Source organism: Battus philenor, unplaced genomic scaffold, assembly GCF_028537555.1.
Source record: "Battus philenor isolate CCGP_79_NKW_IND1 unplaced genomic scaffold, ilBatPhil1.0.hap1 SCAF_12, whole genome shotgun sequence".
NCBI classification, from domain to species: domain Eukaryota; kingdom Metazoa; phylum Arthropoda; class Insecta; order Lepidoptera; family Papilionidae; genus Battus; species Battus philenor.
In genome coordinates this window covers 10781824-10800418 of record NW_027181674.1, presented here as the reverse complement: position 1 = coordinate 10800418, position 18595 = coordinate 10781824, and the positions used below count along the sequence as shown (strand labels likewise).

General features: G+C 29.9%; 4 protein-coding genes across 4 annotated transcripts; 2 read left to right on the top strand and 2 right to left on the bottom strand.

Annotated features, from left to right (window-relative positions):
• Positions 1-1724: 1724 nt before the first annotated feature.
• Positions 1725-6284, top strand: LOC137932835 (zinc finger protein 501-like). The gene is made up of 9 exons (XM_068776509.1): positions 1725-1951; positions 2402-2541; positions 2727-2760; positions 2840-2871; positions 3003-3164; positions 3734-3859; positions 4821-4887; positions 4979-5107; positions 5785-6284. The coding sequence occupies exons 1-9, from the start codon at positions 1841-1843 to the stop codon at positions 6136-6138; spliced, it is 1155 nt and encodes a 384-aa protein (XP_068632610.1). The 5' UTR covers positions 1725-1840; the 3' UTR covers positions 6139-6284.
• A 179-nt stretch (positions 6285-6463) lies between these two features.
• On the bottom strand, positions 6464-8009 carry ND-B14.5B (NADH dehydrogenase (ubiquinone) B14.5 B subunit). The gene is made up of 3 exons (XM_068776651.1): positions 7775-8009; positions 7448-7591; positions 6464-6835 (listed from the first exon to the last, which is right to left on the bottom strand). Exons 1-3 carry the CDS (start codon positions 7932-7934, stop codon positions 6786-6788), a joined length of 354 nt encoding a protein of 117 aa, XP_068632752.1. The 5' UTR covers positions 7935-8009; the 3' UTR covers positions 6464-6785.
• A 670-nt stretch (positions 8010-8679) lies between these two features.
• On the top strand, positions 8680-9529 carry Bka (FCF1 rRNA-processing protein Bka). The gene is made up of 2 exons (XM_068776224.1): positions 8680-8811; positions 8880-9529. The coding sequence occupies exons 1-2, from the start codon at positions 8809-8811 to the stop codon at positions 9492-9494; spliced, it is 618 nt and encodes a 205-aa protein (XP_068632325.1). The 5' UTR covers positions 8680-8808; the 3' UTR covers positions 9495-9529.
• A 422-nt stretch (positions 9530-9951) lies between these two features.
• Positions 9952-15596, bottom strand: DMAP1 (DNA methyltransferase 1 associated protein 1). The gene is made up of 8 exons (XM_068776223.1): positions 15310-15596; positions 13852-14015; positions 13483-13701; positions 13091-13222; positions 12163-12426; positions 11802-11943; positions 11314-11468; positions 9952-11017 (listed from the first exon to the last, which is right to left on the bottom strand). The coding sequence occupies exons 1-8, from the start codon at positions 15512-15514 to the stop codon at positions 10904-10906; spliced, it is 1395 nt and encodes a 464-aa protein (XP_068632324.1). The 5' UTR covers positions 15515-15596; the 3' UTR covers positions 9952-10903.
• Between the last annotated feature and the right edge of the window lie 2999 nt (positions 15597-18595).

The following is an 18595-nucleotide window of genomic DNA, read 5'->3' as shown; positions in this document are numbered from 1 at the left end:
ATGCCCGATCAAGCGGTCCAGATCCTTAGCGATCATCCCTTGGCCTCTTAAAGGACTTAACTTTACTCGATAGCCTTCGAAATCAGGCAAAAATTAACAGAGGTAGACGCATATAACTTTGTGTGGGAAAGTACAGGCCAACGAGTTGACAAAATAGGCAGCCCTAACTTTGAAGACCAAATTGGCCTACTATGGGGAGCTTTTTTCCCACGCTAAGCGCTTGATTAGAGAGGAGACGCCAGAGGTGTGGTAGAAGCGATACTCTAACGGCAAAACTGACAAAGTCACGAGGGCGTTTCTGCTAGGAGTCCTATAAGCGCGCCGGTCTATTAACTCTGATTTAAACTCAAATGCTAACAGGACATGACAGATTCTCCGCGTACTTGTACTTGGATAGGAAGAGTTATCGTTGCACCTTCGACCTTGGACTGACTGTGGAATACGACATGTGTACGTACGATTTGAATCATGTTAAACCTCGGCTGACTATCGGAGATTATCTTCGATGACAAACTATATCTGATATTCATCTCCCTTATTGATTGTCGTAAAAGAGGCGTTGGCCAGGAACAGCTGCAAGTCGTTACCTGTTAATAGTGGTATAGCTATCTCTATACCTATAAATCATATTTTGTGTACAAGAAGTTAGTTTTAAGCTCTTAAGGATAAGGAATAGAATAACATAAGGAATACATTTATTATAAACATAATGATAGAAACAAGAAATATGTTAATATAAACAAAATAAAAGCAATTGCTGGCATAGTTAATATCAATGGCCATATTGCATATGCCGTCTATTATTGAGAATAGGGAATAGATACATATGTATAGTATGTGGATTCAATTAATTAAAAAAATGAAAAAGAAAAATATTAAAAAACTATATTTACTAAGAATTATATAGAGATATAAAGCAAAACCATAGCGTACTTTAAACTGGAACAAAATATTTTTCTGCTCGGCGACTATGTACTTAAATGTTGATATCTGCCTTGATGACTCTCTAAGGATGAAAGCAGACAAAAATTTGTTGCAGATTTTAAGCCAGCAAACTTTACATATATTGAGAACCTAAGTATTGTATTGTATCTGTAGAAGTTTATGCTGTTAGCCTTGCGGCTTTTACAGCTTCATCTGTATGAGTTCACGGAACGGAGGGGTCCGTGAACTTAAAAAGAACCTAAGTTACTTCCGCTCCTTTAAGGGTTTAAAAAATATATCTAATTCAGTAGTTTTATCAGAATTTTATATTAAATTACCCAGTTTGTAAGTCTCAAATTTAAGCTCTATCATTATTATCTTATACAAGATATGTTAAATAATTGTCATATATAAATTAAACTTACATGATAGAATTTTTTATAATTTTTGGACTTTTAGGTACTCTGAGTTAAATTATTTAAATATTTAATAATATCTTACGATTGTAACACCTTGTGACAAATAGATTCAGAATACTGTAATTATATGTATTTGTATACCAATAAATGTTATTAAAAAATTAATTGTTTTGTAATCTCTAATAACTATTGAAACAAATGGATTGTCAAAATTAAAATGTAGATGGTGCTGAAAAACGTGTCTTTTTAATAAGCGTTCGCAAGTGCATTGAAGCCTAAACGTCAGTTTGTTGTTGGCCAAAAGATGACAAGAATTCGAATTCGATAAATAACAAATACCATAAACGTATTTTAACTATATCAAGTGAACGGATTTTACGATTATTGAGAAAATATCACAATTAACCTTTAACGATAGTTATTAATATTAACGCTTGAGCCGTGTTCACTAAACTATTAACAATTTTAATTCAGAGTAGTAAAAAATTTAAAAAAAAATGAATAATATTTGCCGGATATGTTTAAAAGGCGGTTTACTTTCTTCAGTTTTTATGAAAAATTATAATGTTTCTTTATGTGATATGATTGAATATTGCAGCAATGTAAAGGTAATTAAAATTCATACACTATCTACTATATTAAATTTTCGTACTTTTATTACCTACTTTTGAAACAAACTGTAAAACCCCCTTACGCTATAATGCTTTTATTTAAGTATTTGTGCGTTCTCATGTAAAAATAATCTTTAATGTTATCCGAATAACTAAAATTCACTAAATTTTTACGATATAGCCTGTAATTCACATAAAATTGAGGAAGTCCTCAATTTTATAGGAATTACAGGCGAAGTCGCAAAATAAATTTATTAATTTCAAATAGTGAGTTTTAGATTGGTTCACAAATATTATTTTCTATTTATAACCATGTATTCTTATCTAGGATTTAAAAAATGTGTAATAGTGTAATATAAGTGATTAACTATGTTTTATTTTAATTGCTAACTTTATTTTATTGCCTTTATAGTTTTAATCTATCATTTCTATTTTCAAAACTTATAGATAGATGAAAATGATGGTTTACCAGATCAAATTTGCAGCAACTGTGTTTATAAATTAGGAATTGCATATCACTTTAAACATTCTTGTGAGAGTTCAGATATCCGTCTGAGGCAGTATCATGGACTACAAAGCCATAACAGGTATGTGCTTTTAATTTCAAAGAGTATTTTTTCCATTACTATTATAAAACTAATAACTGCATTGCATTATATGCCACTTTTTTTATTTATAACAATATGTCTAATGAATGCCATTTTATGATAAATGTTGTTTAATTTTTATGTTATTTATTATTGTCTATTTTTTTAATCAACAAATTTTTCAGATTCAATGATGTTGCTGTTATGACGGATCCTATTGTATGTATGCAGTCATTTTATTTTTTAAAAATAAAATATTATATATCCTTGTACATCATTAACTTCAATATTTTTTCAGCTACAAACACATTCTTCAATTGTTAGAAAGTGGTAAGTTATTTCATGTTATGCAAAATATAAATAAGTATTATTATTTAGACAAGATTACATTTATAATTTAGATAAAATTTAAGAATTTTTCTGACTTTACTCTTTAAAACTCTACTTATCTTTTTCGGTAGTAAATGCAAGATAGTTCAGAAGAAAAACAGCACAAATTATAAAAGAAAACCAGAATCTGAAAAGAAGAAGCGAGGACCTAAGCCAAAACCTAAACAAATTCACTCGTGTTATCAATGCCAAAAGGAGTTCCGTTGCCAGGCACAACTAGAAATGCATGTTAGGTATATATATACAACTTTATGTCAAAAAGTTATTTTTTTTTGGCTTCATTTTGCATGGTGAATACAACCCTGTCATTTTACCATTCAACATCAGTCCTGGGCATATAATGCAATATTGGGAGGAAAATCTTTTATTTCATCTATTTGAAGTCTGCAAGCTCTGTTTACTTGTGGGGGCCCCCTGGGACAAAAGCAGTCACATTATCATGACACCACAATAGCAAAGAACTAAGTGCATTATTACATTGATTGCAATTACAAATATTTTTAATATAATTTATGATAAATTAAAGAAGACATAACACAATCTAATTTTGATCTAATTTTAAGTTTTTCTTGAACATAAAAAGTTAGGCTAAATGAGTTATTAAAATGTTAGTTGGTGTCAGGTTATCTTAGAATGTGGCTGAGGAATCCTGCAGTCCAAAAAATAACAAAATACACTCACTTGTTATTTGGAACATACTCAATATTTTAACATACACTTAAAAAATAAAAAGTTAGTGTATCTTATAACCAATAGTGGTGTAAGTTCAATTGCTAACTGTCATATGTTGTACCATTTACAGAACTCACACTGGTGAGCAGCCGTATGCCTGTTTGTATTGCTCTCGCCGGTTTACCCAAAAACATAATCTGACAATACATATGCGCATACATACCGGTGAGAAGCCTTTCCAATGTGAAGTATGCAGGTATTGGTTTATACCCTTTATATGTATTATAGTGCCCTTACCCAAATATTTTTAGAAACATGGAGCCTGGTAAAGACTCCTCATTAAAATTGGCAGTTTTTAATTAGATAAGCAAAAAGATAACCATCTATTTGTTGGAATACTAACACTTGCAGGGAAATCACCTAAAAATTAAATTATGAACTGTCAAACGTCTGCTACCTAATACTATAATATTACTTACTATAATATTGTTAAATGACAATGCATTCAACAATGGGTAACCACTTCGGTTAAGTAACCTTGGTGGTTGGCAATAGCGCTTGTTGTATGTGCATTACACTTAATTTACGCGCGATGTGGAAAAGGAACTCATCCAGTACGTTTTGATAAACACCAATGCTACAAATTATAATTATTCTATTTAAATTTTTTGTTAAGAAATATGTCTAGTTTTTTGATATCTTTTTAAAGATAACAACAAAAATATGACTATTCATTTTGTAATGTATAATTGTATTTTTATAGTACAATAGAATCGTAAAATATACCATTTACTAAAAAAGGAAGGTCTGTGTGATGTACTTGCGTGAGTGAACCTGAGCGTTCCAAAACGGAAATCCGTAACGCACCTTCAGTTATCCGCAGTGCTCGAAATGTACTGAGCTTTCTCGACATAAAACCTGAACAGGCGATCGCGCTGTTTGGGACTTGAACAGTAAAAGCTACCAGATTTATTATACATAGCTCTTACTGAGATAAAACAGCACAGATACACAAAATCTTAATGCCATACGCAAATTTACCTGCCTTGCTTGTACAGCATTGTTTTAAATAGATGATCATCAAGAAATGAAAATATTGTACATGTCATAGGACAAAATATCAAACAAATTCCTTCAATTCACGACTCGAAAGACATTATCTTAAATTTTTTTCATTAGTGTTATTAATTTTAATCACATACAATTAATTATTTCAGTAAAACATTTTCTGCTCAAAGTAACCTTCAAGCGCATTTAAAAATTCATACTGGTCAAAAAGATCATGTAAGTTTCCTTTAAAAAAAATTTGTCACTTTACACTGGATTAAACTTCATACTTATGTTTTTATACATCATCAATAAATATTGTTTGCAGGTATGTTCACTATGCTCCAAATCATTCATAACCTCAAGCGAGCTGACTCGGCACATGAGCAAACACAGTGGTGTAAAAAACTTCAAGTGTAACTCATGTAAAGCTGCCTATATTCACAGTAGAGATCTAGTAAGTGGATAAGAAGGAGGAAACAACCTCCTCTTTTAACATGTTATGTTCTATTTTAGTTAGACAACCAATGGTTAGGTTAAATGGTTAATTAGAAAATTCAATTACTAATATCACAGAACACAAGTATGTGATTATACTCTGATATTATTATATATACTCTGGACCTTTATGTTTCGACTGAATTTAGAAAAGTATATTACCTAATTTAATATAACTACATAAAAAAGGAATTATGTTTAGCTGTTGCCCTTAAATTATTATGAGTAATTAACATTTCAGGTAGCCTTTTTTGAATCAAGGATATACACATTAGCATAGCATAGATTGCATTACCTTAATTTTATACCTATTATTGTTGGCTATATTTAATGATTTGACATATCAATTAAAATCAATTATCTATATAATTTTTTAATTAAAATAAGGAGAGCATGGTTATTAAATAGGTGTTCGGATTTGAAATAAGTAGGAATATGTAAAGGGAGAATCATAGTCACCTAAATGATATTTTAGTTAAAATTATTTGACTTTACAAACAGAACCTATTAATACAAGTCTCAGTGAATTGATATGTTACCTAGAATAATAACTTGTTAATTTGGATTTAGCTTTTTAAAAACAAACATACATACTTGTTTATCCTATTGGTAGATTCTAAAATGATTAATTTTCAGAAGTTGCATAAGCTAAAGAAGCACCAAGGTGGAATGCAGAGTTCGAAAATGCAAAATGAAGGCTGTAATAACAATAGCCATATTGATATCATAGGTCTTGACGAAGGAAAGGATATACCAGAAAAAGAAATTGGTCATTTTGCCTCACTCTCAGCTGATGACAAAAGTTCGCGAAATCATAGTTTACTGGACTTGGAGAAAGAAATATTTCATCCCTATCCCACTAAAAATGTCAGTAATTCTTATATATGCAGTGTATGTGGTGAAGGCTTTACATTCATGACAGCCTTGGTGCAGCATTGTTTGAATCATCATAAGGGATATAATCTCACACAAACCAAATACTATGCCTAAAAACCAGTGTTAAATTTGTTCGTATAAACAACTAGTAACTGGGTCTACCACCGTAAATATAAGTGTTCATATTTATTTACAAAATGTTACAATAGCAAATTAAAATATCTAATAAAATGGGCTTTTTTTGAAATACAAAAGCATAAAACACCTCACAAGCTCATAACTAAACCTTATAATATCAATTTTTATAAGAGAAATAAACAGCTTCTTCCATACTGATCAAACAATAAGATTTATTTAAAACAGTTTGCACTAAAGTTATAGGGAATATTTTGAGGACTATCAGAAAAAAACTAAGAAAAATTCATTCATTATTTAATGCAGAGCAAAAGCAAAGGGGTAGGAAACATAGAGGTTAATTATTGTATATAATATAAAGCCACTGTATTATATACAATAAATAAATGGTTATTAACTAAAATTTACATGTTAAAAAAGATTTTTTTTGTTATTTCTTTGCAACCTTCTATTTTATAGCATCAATTGTAATCTAGTAACATGTGTTTAAATTGGTTCAAATGATTCAATGCCATATTAGAACATAGACACTATGTAGATGGCTAAAAATTAAATAATCAATGTATCTGTTTTATTTGTTGTACACAAATACTACTAAAGTTATTTTCGATTTCTATAACTGATATTTATCTTATTGGAACCCATGGTTCAAAGATATCAGCTATCTTCTTTCTCTCTGAAACAAGAAAGTGTTCACTTTTACCATTATAAATTAATATATGACTTAAATTTATCTTAACTAAGCTTAGCTATATAAACTTTAATAAAAATATCCATAGTAGATAATAAACAAGTTTACAAAAATGTGCACTATTCCAGGCTGCCATTTAAAACTTCCTTTGTTCTGTGAAAGATTTATTTTAAAATTTTCAAGAAGTGTGGTAAAGTAAACTCATCGCTACATGTTATGTTCCCTACAAATATTCAAGTAGACTGATTAACTTATTCAACCTTGTAAAGGTTAAAAAATAAAATTTCCTTGCTTAAGAAAATTATTATACTTAAAAATGGATACTATTTAAATGCCATTTTACAGAGAAACCTGTGTGAAGGTTTTAAGCTTATGGTGTATCAAGTGTACTGTTAAATACCATGAAACGATTAAGAAAAGATCAATCTTGTTATAGGCAAAGCACAACAGTTTTCAAGTTACTGTATGTACTTGTTACCTGTACATTGAATTGGCTAACTATTGAAACCCGTAGATCAAAATGTAGTAAATTTTTGCCTGGTGGCGGAAATGGCTTCCAAAGTATTGGTAGTTGTCAAGGCATTAACTATTTATTACCTGGAGTAGGGAAATCGTCAGGGTGTAACTCTACATAGTGGCGGTAAACAGCATCCTTTTCGGCATAGTATTCATTACGTTTGTTTTGCACAAAGTTAAGCAATGCGCACCAACCCCCTGCTGCAATAACGTGCTTGTGTATACCTGTCGAAAGGAAATATTATTAATTATTATTTAAAGATTGCTTTTACTCAATAATAAAAAATAACTGTATTTTTTATTATTGAGTAAAATAAAAAAACTTTTATATAGTACCTGTACTATATAAAAGTTTTTTATTTATTTATAAACAAATGTTAGGAGTTCTGTTATGTAATAAAACGTTACCACTGAATGCTGGTCGTCGGGAGCCAAAATTTATGAACATTCCTGTACCGACGCCTACAGTGACTCCTACAACATAGGGCCAAATTGTGTTTAAAAAAGGTTTTTGTCTATCTTCATCTCCTAATTTGAGAAGATCTATTGCAGACAAACTTGAAGACATTTTTATGTCGAACTAAGTCTTCTAAAATCAGATGTTGCTTATTTAATAGACATTCGATATTGACACTTTCAATATAATTTATTGCCAGATGCTGCATTTACTTTAATTATTCTTTCATTGAATTTTGCATATCTTTCTAACTAACATTAAAAGTAAACAGTAACGTTCTGTTTTCATAATAACATTTATATTTAAGACATTCAGATCTTTGCAGTCTAAAGAAAGTTGATAATGCAAAAGCAGTAGAATGGAATAATCTTCGTAGGTTATCCTTGAATATAAAAAATTAACATCTTTTATGTTTTCGTTTTCTATAATGGATAATCTCCTGTATATCGCTTAAGAAAAAATTGCTTTAAAGAAAAAAATAATGACACAAATCGATTATTTAATCTTTATAGCACAAAAAATATGTTGAACTACTTTAACAATGAATAACAAAAATAAGATACAATTTTAATATCTCATATCTTATTATTTATCAACAAATAATTTAAAGATCGAAAAGTCTACATGAACAAAAGTGTAAAAACTTGATTCCATTAATTTAAATAAATATGTGAAGTGTTTATTCAGTGCAATAAAAATACATACATCGATATATCAGAAAATATCTTATACAACCGATTTTTCGAAATAGTTATTTGAAGAGGTTTAATTAATTGATAAGCAAATATCGATGTTTACGATGCACTTGACTCTTATTTCCATAAACGTTTTTAATGTGGCATGGATAATTACTTACACAAGTGCATCACTAAACGTGAATTTGTCATGTGTTTAACCTAAAGTATTTGAGGTTAAGTTGTTTGGCAGTGACAACTATTAATGTTTATAAAAATATATACTTCCAGGCAAGGCGTATCTAAGCATAATGGTATGTATAATCATTGTTTAATTAAGCACTTACCCATTAGAATTATTAAATATGTTATAAAATTACAGGGTAAACAACGAAAAACCAGAAAAATAGTAGAAAAACGATTTGCAAAAATGAAAAAAATGATTAGTCCCAGTGATCCTCGTATTAATGCAAAACAGAGATCTGAACCAAAAAAGAAAAAGCGACCTGACCCACACGAGATTAAAATTCGTGAAGTTCCACAAGCCAGCTCAGCTTTGTTTTTTCAATATAACACACAACTAGGCCCTCCCTATCACATTCTTGTTGACACTAATTTTATTAACTTTTCAATAAAAAATAAATTGGATATTGTACAAAATATGATGGACTGCTTATATGCCAAATGTATTCCATATATCACAGACTGTGTTTTAGGAGAGTTAGAAAAATTAGGCAGAAAGTACCGTGTGGCTTTAAGAATAATAAAAGATCCCCGTTTTGAAAGAGTGGCTTGCCTTCACAAAGGAACATACGCTGATGATTGCATAGTTCAAAGAGTTACACAACACAAGTGTTATATTGTGGCCACTAATGACAAAGATTTAAAAAGACGGATAAGGAAAATACCTGGAGTGCCTATTATGTATGTTGCAGAACATAAGTACACAATTGAAAGAATGCCTGATGCTTATGGTGCACCCAAAGGTGCAGTATAATTGTTAATACATGTTTAAATAAATTTGTAAATTTATTGTGTTTGTACATTATTTCCTAATTATTAATCAGAGCAATTGTTTATAAACATAAATTAATTTCAATTTAAGTTAATGTCATATTTTATACTACAGAACTACAGACAGTATGTTGCTTTCTGATAAGGCAATGTATTCAAAACTTTTTTTTAAGACCGCTTTTTATATTACAGCTTAGTTTTTTGTAATAAAACGTGTGATTTTGTTAATATATAGTAAAAGATTTACTGTGTAAATGAAATAAGCAATACAGCTTGGACATGAGAATTGATACAAGACTGACTGACAAGCTGATCTCTATAAGCTGATTTATATTAAAAATTAAAGACCAAAACTTAAATATTTGTTTTACAAAAAAAATTGGGATAGTGTAAGGATATTTTTTGATATTTCATCAATGTAAAACAAGAAATAAAATACTTATAATTTTAAGATTTAATACAGCTTACATCTAAATTGTTATATAAGTTTTTAAATTGTACCAAGGTGTTTTGATAACATTATGTAAAGTTATAGATGCACTTGTTCTTTCTTATTTTATTTAAAGATATCTTTTAATAGGAAAAGATGTTGAAAGTTGCAAAAGGCACTTTCTAAGTGACTGTCGAACTGTACCTTGTTATTTAGGATTCATTTACTAGGTCAACACTTTTAAAATGTAAAAACTTAAAACCAAATCAATAATACCTTTAGACTAGTTTTCTGTATTAAAGCAACATTTTAGCAAATAAACACTAGTTTAGACAAGGCTGCCTAGAGAAAATTATCTAACACTTTAAATCATGTTTACATGAAAACCATAAATGGTGCAATGTTTATATTTTTTACATTTAAGTATTAATATTAAATACCATGTTTCAAAACTTATCATAACATTTGTTAGAAGAGTGTATATGAAACAAGTTAAATTTTTAAATACACTAAGTATCTTTCACAGACAACTTGTGCCTAAGTGAATATCAAGTAGATGCGGAAAAAAAATCAATTATTCTTTAAAAAAAATCCATTTTTGCTATTCTATATTTTTTTTTCTTATATTAAATTGAAATGATCAAATGTTTGACTAATTGTCCTGTTCACATGGTCAATACTTTTTTTACTTAACAATTAGAATAGCTGTGAAAACCTTTAATTTTTATTTATTTATTTTTGTATCAAAGATAACACATTATACAATTTCTCTCTTCTAACATTATTTGCATATGGACATGTGTTCAATAGCAAAGGCTGCATTACCAATTAACAGGTAGAATTTTTGAAAAAGGTAGTCAATGATTACACATAAGTATGCAACAACATTGCATTTACCAAAGCATCATATAAGTGGAGACCTATTTTTATAAAGCCCGATCCATGGCTCGGCAAAGACAATACTATATAGTGTTGTTAAGCGCGCTCGGAGAACCAACTACATCAATTATTTCTCCGAGGGGTTTTGCATCCGTATCTCCAGATGAATTGCAAATTGACGGTGGGATTGTTAATGTCTGTAATTAAATAGTTATTAAATGCAGGTAGGATACATCATAAATAAACTCAATATACTAAAAAAATTAGGAAAGTTTTTAATATCAATATTACCAAAAAGAAATTTGTCCAATGGAGTTTGTTTTGGCATAATTTCACTGAAGTCGTATTTCAAAATACATAAAAGGTTCCAGGATCCAGAAGAGTAATGTACAGTACATTGATAATAAATTACAAAAAGATCAACTGCTAATTTGGAACCTTACAAAACAAACAGAAATTAAATCCAAGAATAATTTACAAGAAGATTAATTACCTTGCCAGGATTTAGAGCCTCATATTGATGCCGCAAGGCTTGTAGTTCAAATTCACAAGAAGCTAATGCATTTTTCAAGTCCAATACCAAAGCAAGGTCAGAGCGTAATTCATTAAAATGTTTGCAAATTGACTCTGTTGGTGTTGGTGCAATATCTGAAATATATAAAACATTTAATTACAATTCATTTAAATGATTACTATAATCCTAAACTGTATATCATGGTAACAAATGGGAAATGATATAGGACAATGAAAAACTATATAGAACCCAGCACTAACATTAGGGATGTTTCAATAATTAATTTTTAGTTATTTAATTATGCATATCAATTTGATAAATCTAGTGACTATAAATAATAACAATATGTCTTGATTATCTTGTTTTGTCAGAAATTCCCTCATGCAATTTACAAACTTGCAAGAAGAGGAAAATAAATATTCACCGCACATAATATTGATTAATATTATTTGTCATAAAATGTATACCAATGCCCATGAGACGCAATTCTTGTTCAATGGCCTTGGTCTTCCTCTGACCAACTCCTGGAGGTAATTTCATCCGTTGTGATCTCAGCCATACCCCAGTACCTCGGGCTTCTGGGAACTTTATGCCCGACCATTCAACAGTCTGAAAATGTCAGAATGTTATATAAAATGAAGATCAATGTCAATGTAACACATTCAATAAAAATTGTAACCTTAGATAATTGAGTTCATTAAACCATTTACAAAATTATTTCAAACATGCTTTTCTTTAAAAGTTTTTTGTACCATGTGCAAGAGTATTTTGTATTTTGAATTCTGCAAGAATGGCAAATTAATATTTTTAAGTAACAAAAATACATACCACAGTTTCAACTGTTCTAATGGGTCTCTGTTGTGTTGCTAGTTTCTTCTTATGTAATTTCCTGTCGTGTTTTCTTGCAATGTTGGAAGATACAGCAGAAGGGGTGTTCATACCATCATTACTCATTGTCGATTGGTTCAAAGTTAAGCTGTTATTGTCAGCTCTTGAAATTAATTTCTGAAGATCTTGGGTTTTTCTTTCCCTCTCACGTTTTCTTGCTTCAATTTTCTTAAGTTCTGCAAGTAGTGTTTGTTCTTCATCTATCTGTCAGAAATGTCTTAATTTTAATTTACTTTGTAGTCATTATCTTTCTGTTAATTTAATAATATATTAAAGTAGTTATAGTAACAATTTTTGTGTCTTTTTACACAAATTCCCAGAGAAAATTTTGAAGTTTAATTATAGAAATATGATAACAATATGTTTTATTATTCAAATAAAACATATTGTTAGTTTGTTATAAATACTATTTACATAGCTTTCATATAAATGTAAGAAAAGTAAGACAACAATTAAAACTCTTAAAAAAAATGTTTTTTCACATGATTAAAATTTTATGTTTTCATTAGTGTAGTTCCCTACTTCAACTAAAAAATATGGTGATTTCTTGTTATTTTCACATATGTCAAATGTATGCTAGGATATTTACTTGTGGGTCTACAATTGTTTTTGTTATTAATACATCCTTATTCTAAATAAAATCAGAAAAGTTTTTTGGTTTTGGTGATGCATTATTTGTTTGCTTGTTGCTCCATTTTAGCTTTGTACAACAATAGATAGTTACAAAGTATACAATTTTTTAAAATTAATATTATGTTGTTGTTGTATTAATCTTGTTTGCCTTGAAGAATTTTGAATAAAAACTTATAGAATTTAACAGTAAACAAAAATAAAAGTTAATAATGAATGTGTAAATAGACAACCATACTTGTTCTTGTGTCCGGTCAAATAGCCTGCGCAATTGTTCTTTCCTTTTTCTCTCATGTTCAGCATCGTAATGGTAAATGCGCTTCTCTCCATTTACCGTAGTTGTTGTGTTGGACCATGGATTAGTTTTAACCTTTAAATTAAATTTGAGAAAAATTTAACAATGAGTTATGGCAGACTTGGAAGTTTCATTGAAATGGTGTAATTAACAAAAAACTGTTTTCATGACCTCTATACTAATACTGAATCTGTGAACCACCACAAATGCTTTTTGTCTATTGTTAAATTAAACCGATCTTTTACTTTACATTCTATGGAATAAAAATTGTAATATGCAAAAAAAATTATAAAAGGAGGTAAGAACATTAGTTATAGAGAAAAATATTGATTTACTTTGCTCAAGATGCCACAAATATTATAATACCGCTCCTTTAAGTCTTCAATACTTCTGTCTCTGAAGGCAGCACGATCCCACCTGTCATGGATGACAATAAACCGGAGATCAAAACGTTGACACAAATCCATCAAGTGGTCAGTTTCTGCTTGACTCCAATCTTCTGATTTTAAGTATTGATTATACTCTGATTCCGAATATGATGGTATTGAGACTTGCTAAAATAAAAAATAATTTAATTGTTATAGTATAATACATTGATTTTTCTTAACTAAAGGGACAGACAATCCATTCATATAGGTTTACGGAAAGATTGAAACTTTTGAAAAAATGGTATTTCATTTTCTCCATAATATAAACTATCTTACCTTATTAAATTGAGCAAAAGGATATTCTTTGCTTTCATCAGTTTTTCTTTTCCAGTGGTAAAAAACGGCATTATCTTTACGGGCGGGGTTGGTGAATGGAGCCCAGACCCATTTTCTGACTTTTCTCATACCAAGTTTTGCTTTTGTTTGCTTATATGCTTTACCTTCAAATTAAAAAATACAACAGGTAAAAAAAGAAAATTGAGAAATATGGAAAACTTAGAGGTAAGCAGTGTCTTTTAAACCTTAGCACATGAGACCATTTTTGCTTGGAACTACCAGCAACTCAGAACGTTTTGCAGTACTTTTGGTGAATTTCTTACCACTAACTTAAAATGATTATACACATAGTCTTTTGCAAAGTTAAACAACCAAGTTTGCCATATTGAATATGGTGATAGCATCCTGTTTTGTAGCTTTGTTCTGGTGTAGTTATTTGTTTCCTTAACTATTTCATTTACGAGTTCATCAGTAAAAAACAGTTTGAAAAAATCCCACAGCTCCTTCATCTGTGCAGGTACATGCGGTCCTACAGGAGCGTCTCTGGCTATGAATGGTATTCTTTAGGGTATCTCTTTGGATTCTGTACAACTAATCCATTCATAATTATCAGAATGTGGGTCTTCTGCAGTATCACTGTTACTTTCACTTGTAATTATTGTGATCTTTCGTGGTCTTACTTCTTCACTATCATCACTGCTGCTTGCGGTCGCACCATCGCTAGGCTCTCTAGCTATACTTGGATAACAATACAGTACAATATAAGGATACATATGTACGCAAATTATCAATCGCCACATGAAACAAATAGTTTACTCATAGCATAGCATGTCCACACCAAACAAAGTGGTGAGCGAGCATCACCATTCGAGATGCAGATTGAAAATCATGTGGTGTGGAAAGTCACTGCTAGAGTTGCAGCATGAAATCATGTGGTGAGCGTGACTCACCCCTCGAGTGCAAAGGGTTAATTCTTTTAGAAATAGTTATCAATAATCATTGGTATTAAATAGTTTTGAACATTTTTCATGATGGTCTTAACAACATTATTCTGAACCATGTGCTGAATATGGATGCCCAAGGACTTGCCTTCCTTTGCTTAATTATTCTAATAATTTATCTAACAATCTAGTAATTTACTGACATGGGTAGGCCACATACACAGATGATCTCAGGGACCTTAAAGTTCTTGAGTGCAGACCAAGAATTATCAAACGCAGTGCATGATCTTCCCTTAAGGTACAGAGATGACCTTGTTATGGTTATCATAAGACATTGGATGCAAGTTGCTTTCATCCTATCCTGCAGGAAATACACTAGGGTAGCTTAAGCCAGCCCAGCAGTGGTTGCTCTGTGACTGAAATGTTGACGATGATGGACAAAACTAGTTAAAATTGGATGATAACTAGAATAATAACTTTAGTAACGTAGTATGTATTGTTTACTCAATTAGCTTACCTGTATCGGTTGGTAATAAGGGAGGTAAATCTTTATTATCATTGTACAGTAGTGCAAAAACTTCACGGTGCATGCCTTCAGGTCTTCGAACTGCTTTAGTAGCTACATATTTTTTCTTCATTTTATCTCCATGTAAAATGCTGTCTCTGGTAATTTCTGCAGCTCCTGGTTGTTCTATGTCTAATATATCAAGGATGTCTGCCATTTTGTCAAATTTTAAAAATAATTGTGAGAACAATCAACCAGTCTGTTTAATTGAAATCAAAACAGTAATATTGAGAAAACGAATCTAGTTTGACAATTGATATTATAAACTGAGCTGCACAGATTATAGTTTCTGTTTTTAAGAGAGTTGCTCGATATAGAAAAAGGCATCGAAAATCCGATGTTTAGCGATTTCGAAAATAAATAATTTATGCTACATAAATATTATAAAGAGCATATTTATTTTCAAAATATATTTTAGAGAATACATATGGAGCTGCCAAACTTTCACACTCATCTTTATATTTTGTCGACCGAATTGTAAACCCGCAAGTCGCTACTGACGACATATTTTAAGCGAGGAGAATCTTGTTAACAAACGATGAGTTTCTATTAATATTTAAAGTACAACAGGACTGTAAGTCATGTGCTGCGCTTTTGTGGGAATCATTCACGATATGATTCCCGCAGATGTATAAATATATAAAAAGCTGCACAGATTTTAGGAAATCTATATATCTTTTTCTATGTAATTTAGTTATATTTAATTAGTTATATAAAATCAATCAATAATATTTAAGTGATTTAGTATTACAACAAGCTATGTAAATGTATGGAACTCGTTGTATTTTACATTTTATTTATTTCTCTTCGTAATCTTTCTTAGAAATAATTAATATTCTTTCAATTTTAATTTGCGTCATTTAGCGTTCAGTGGTCGTACTATACAGTTCCTTGTTGTTGTATGATTTATATTACCATAAACATGGATCTCTACTACATAATTATTAATATTTTTTTTGTAAATAATAAATTTTATAACGAAGGTGTAAAACCTAAATATCATACATGTAGCGTTTATCAGCCAGTAAATGGTTAGTTACATGGAGTGAATGCATACATTAATTCATTATAGATAGTTTTTAGTTTTTCCATAATGGGAATTAATCGAAAAATTATTTATTATAAAGGCCGAACCATACCGATAACTTTTTTAGGTATTAGAGATAGCAGTAATAAATTGTAGGAAAAAAAATATCAAAGCGACGTTTCAATCATTTAATAATATCTTTGCTTAAATGAAATCTCAAGTTATCTATTTATATCTATTTTGTTTTGTTTTACTTTTCAGCCTATATACGCCCACTACAAGATGTATTGTATTTAATACAATCTTTTAAAAAATTACAACTTATAATTTACATGACCCAAAAGCAGCTCCTACATCACTAATGGCGTTTGAATTCAATGAAATTTAAAATCGAACGTGGTAGCCTAAAGAGGTGTCTTTAAAAGTTAAAAGAATTTGAATATCAGTCAAATCATATTTGGTTATTAGTCACATCTGTGAATTATAAAAATATGTGACTAGCACAACGGCAACTAAAGATAGTAATTTTATGACAATGAATATACGTGCATAATTAATTTATGTCCGGAAACTTAAACCAAGCTTGTCACTTATATTTGACATGTACGTCGTATCATTCTGATTGTAGATCAATATGAGTTGAGAGTTTGAGTTATGTTTATTAATTCCGTGTAAAAATAAATAATACTAGTATTAAAAATAATCATATAATTTAACGTGTAACATACTTTGAACTGTAATTATAATTATTAAAAAATATATTATGATATACTTGTAATTCCACTTGTCTTATATATCGAAGGACAAAACAATTTTATAATTTACTTAATAAAAATATTTTTATCGAGTCGAACTTTATCAACATTCATTACTACGCAGTTGCTAAATTGTAAACTATGCCTTAATTTCATTATAATTACATAAAGTGTTTTTCGATTTCTCAATGAAAATCTTAGAAAAGGATTTTACGAACAGTGATATCGAATTTCTATACCAGTTATTTGATCCATTATTATAATTTGACCGAGTTTAAAAATAGATTCGCAAATCAGCCGTGCATTAAAGATACTAAAAGTTATTTATTTTTTGTGTTTATAAAATAGATTAGAATTTAAACTTTTGCGGATATAAAAAAATAGGAAAAAGCTATGAAAAAGATACAATTTTAAATAAAAATGGAGCCTAAAATATTCATAAAATGCAAACAAAGTCCCAAGCCATAGGAAGCCCACTGTTGAACATGGGTATCTAATAATGAGTATTTATTAAATACAAAGGAATGATTATTTGCGGTTTGTGTCAATTGATCACGTAATCAATAATAAAAATTTCCACGGAATTTATTTTATTGTTTTATTATTTGACATTCGTACATCTTTTTAAATAAAATCCAATAATTTTATAGAAGGTTCTCATAAATAAATTACGCCAAAACAGGAAAATTCTGAAAATGTTATGACTATTAAAACTACGTATTTATGAGATCGCTGCAAATTTATATTTAGTTTAGCAGCTGCATCGGTCAGTGTTTATCTGTATTATTTATACGCAATGAGTCCATTTTCGGGCAATGAAAACTATCCCCGTGACCTAACTTATATTTTAAGGTAACAAAAAGTCACACGGTGGCATCGTGGTAAAATGGTTCAACCCAAGACCCAAGGTTTTCACCGGTGCACTTTAGGAAATTCATTGTCATGAGTATGAGGTGCGCGGGCGAATTAAGGATGCCTGGCGTGAGACAATCCCCCTGACGTTATGGTGGTTTAGTAGAATTATATTCTACATTTCACAACTTAATCTACAGGGGTTCAGCACAACTTCTCGTACATGATTCGCCGATTTTGTGAAAACAATTTTTATCCTGTAGATAGTTTTCTTCGGTTACAGCAGTCTAAGGACGATCACTTCTTTTTCTATCAAATGTCAATAACCGCTTTTAAACCTGTTTTAGCAAAGGCACATCATTGTTTCAGGAATCGTCTTGGTAACAAAATAATTCGAGGGATTAATAATTCATAAGGTGTCAAGATGGGCTTGTTGACCTAAAAAATTATAAACACCGTGCAAATTTTTTTTAACCATGCATATCCATTATTCTATAAATATATTATTATTAAATGTAATCTTCTAATAATAATAGAAACTTATTAAATCACAATTTCACAAGTTCAGTTAAATTACATACACATTATATTATTTTTAATTTAT

Coding starts and splice junctions, on each gene's coding strand:
- DMAP1 (XM_068776223.1), bottom strand. CDS start 15,514: ATGGCAGACATCCTTGATATATTAGACATAGAACAACCAGGAGCTGCA. Junction 13,702..13,851: donor CTTTTGCTCAATTTAATAAG/GTAAGATAGTTT, acceptor TTTTTATTTTAG/CAAGTCTCAATACCATCATA. Junction 11,018..11,313: donor AGGCTCTAAATCCTGGCAAG/GTAATTAATCTT, acceptor ATTTAATTACAG/ACATTAACAATCCCACCGTC.
- ND-B14.5B (XM_068776651.1), bottom strand. CDS start 7,934: ATGTCTTCAAGTTTGTCTGCAATAGATCTTCTCAAATTAGGAGATGAA. Junction 7,592..7,774: donor CCGACGACCAGCATTCAGTG/GTAACGTTTTAT, acceptor TCCTTTCGACAG/GTATACACAAGCACGTTATT. Junction 6,836..7,447: donor TGACGATTTCCCTACTCCAG/GTAATAAATAGT, acceptor TTCTTGTTTCAG/AGAGAAAGAAGATAGCTGAT.
- LOC137932835 (XM_068776509.1), top strand. CDS start 1,841: ATGAATAATATTTGCCGGATATGTTTAAAAGGCGGTTTACTTTCTTCA. Junction 3,860..4,820: donor TTCCAATGTGAAGTATGCAG/GTATTGGTTTAT, acceptor TAATTATTTCAG/TAAAACATTTTCTGCTCAAA. Junction 4,888..4,978: donor ATACTGGTCAAAAAGATCAT/GTAAGTTTCCTT, acceptor TATTGTTTGCAG/GTATGTTCACTATGCTCCAA.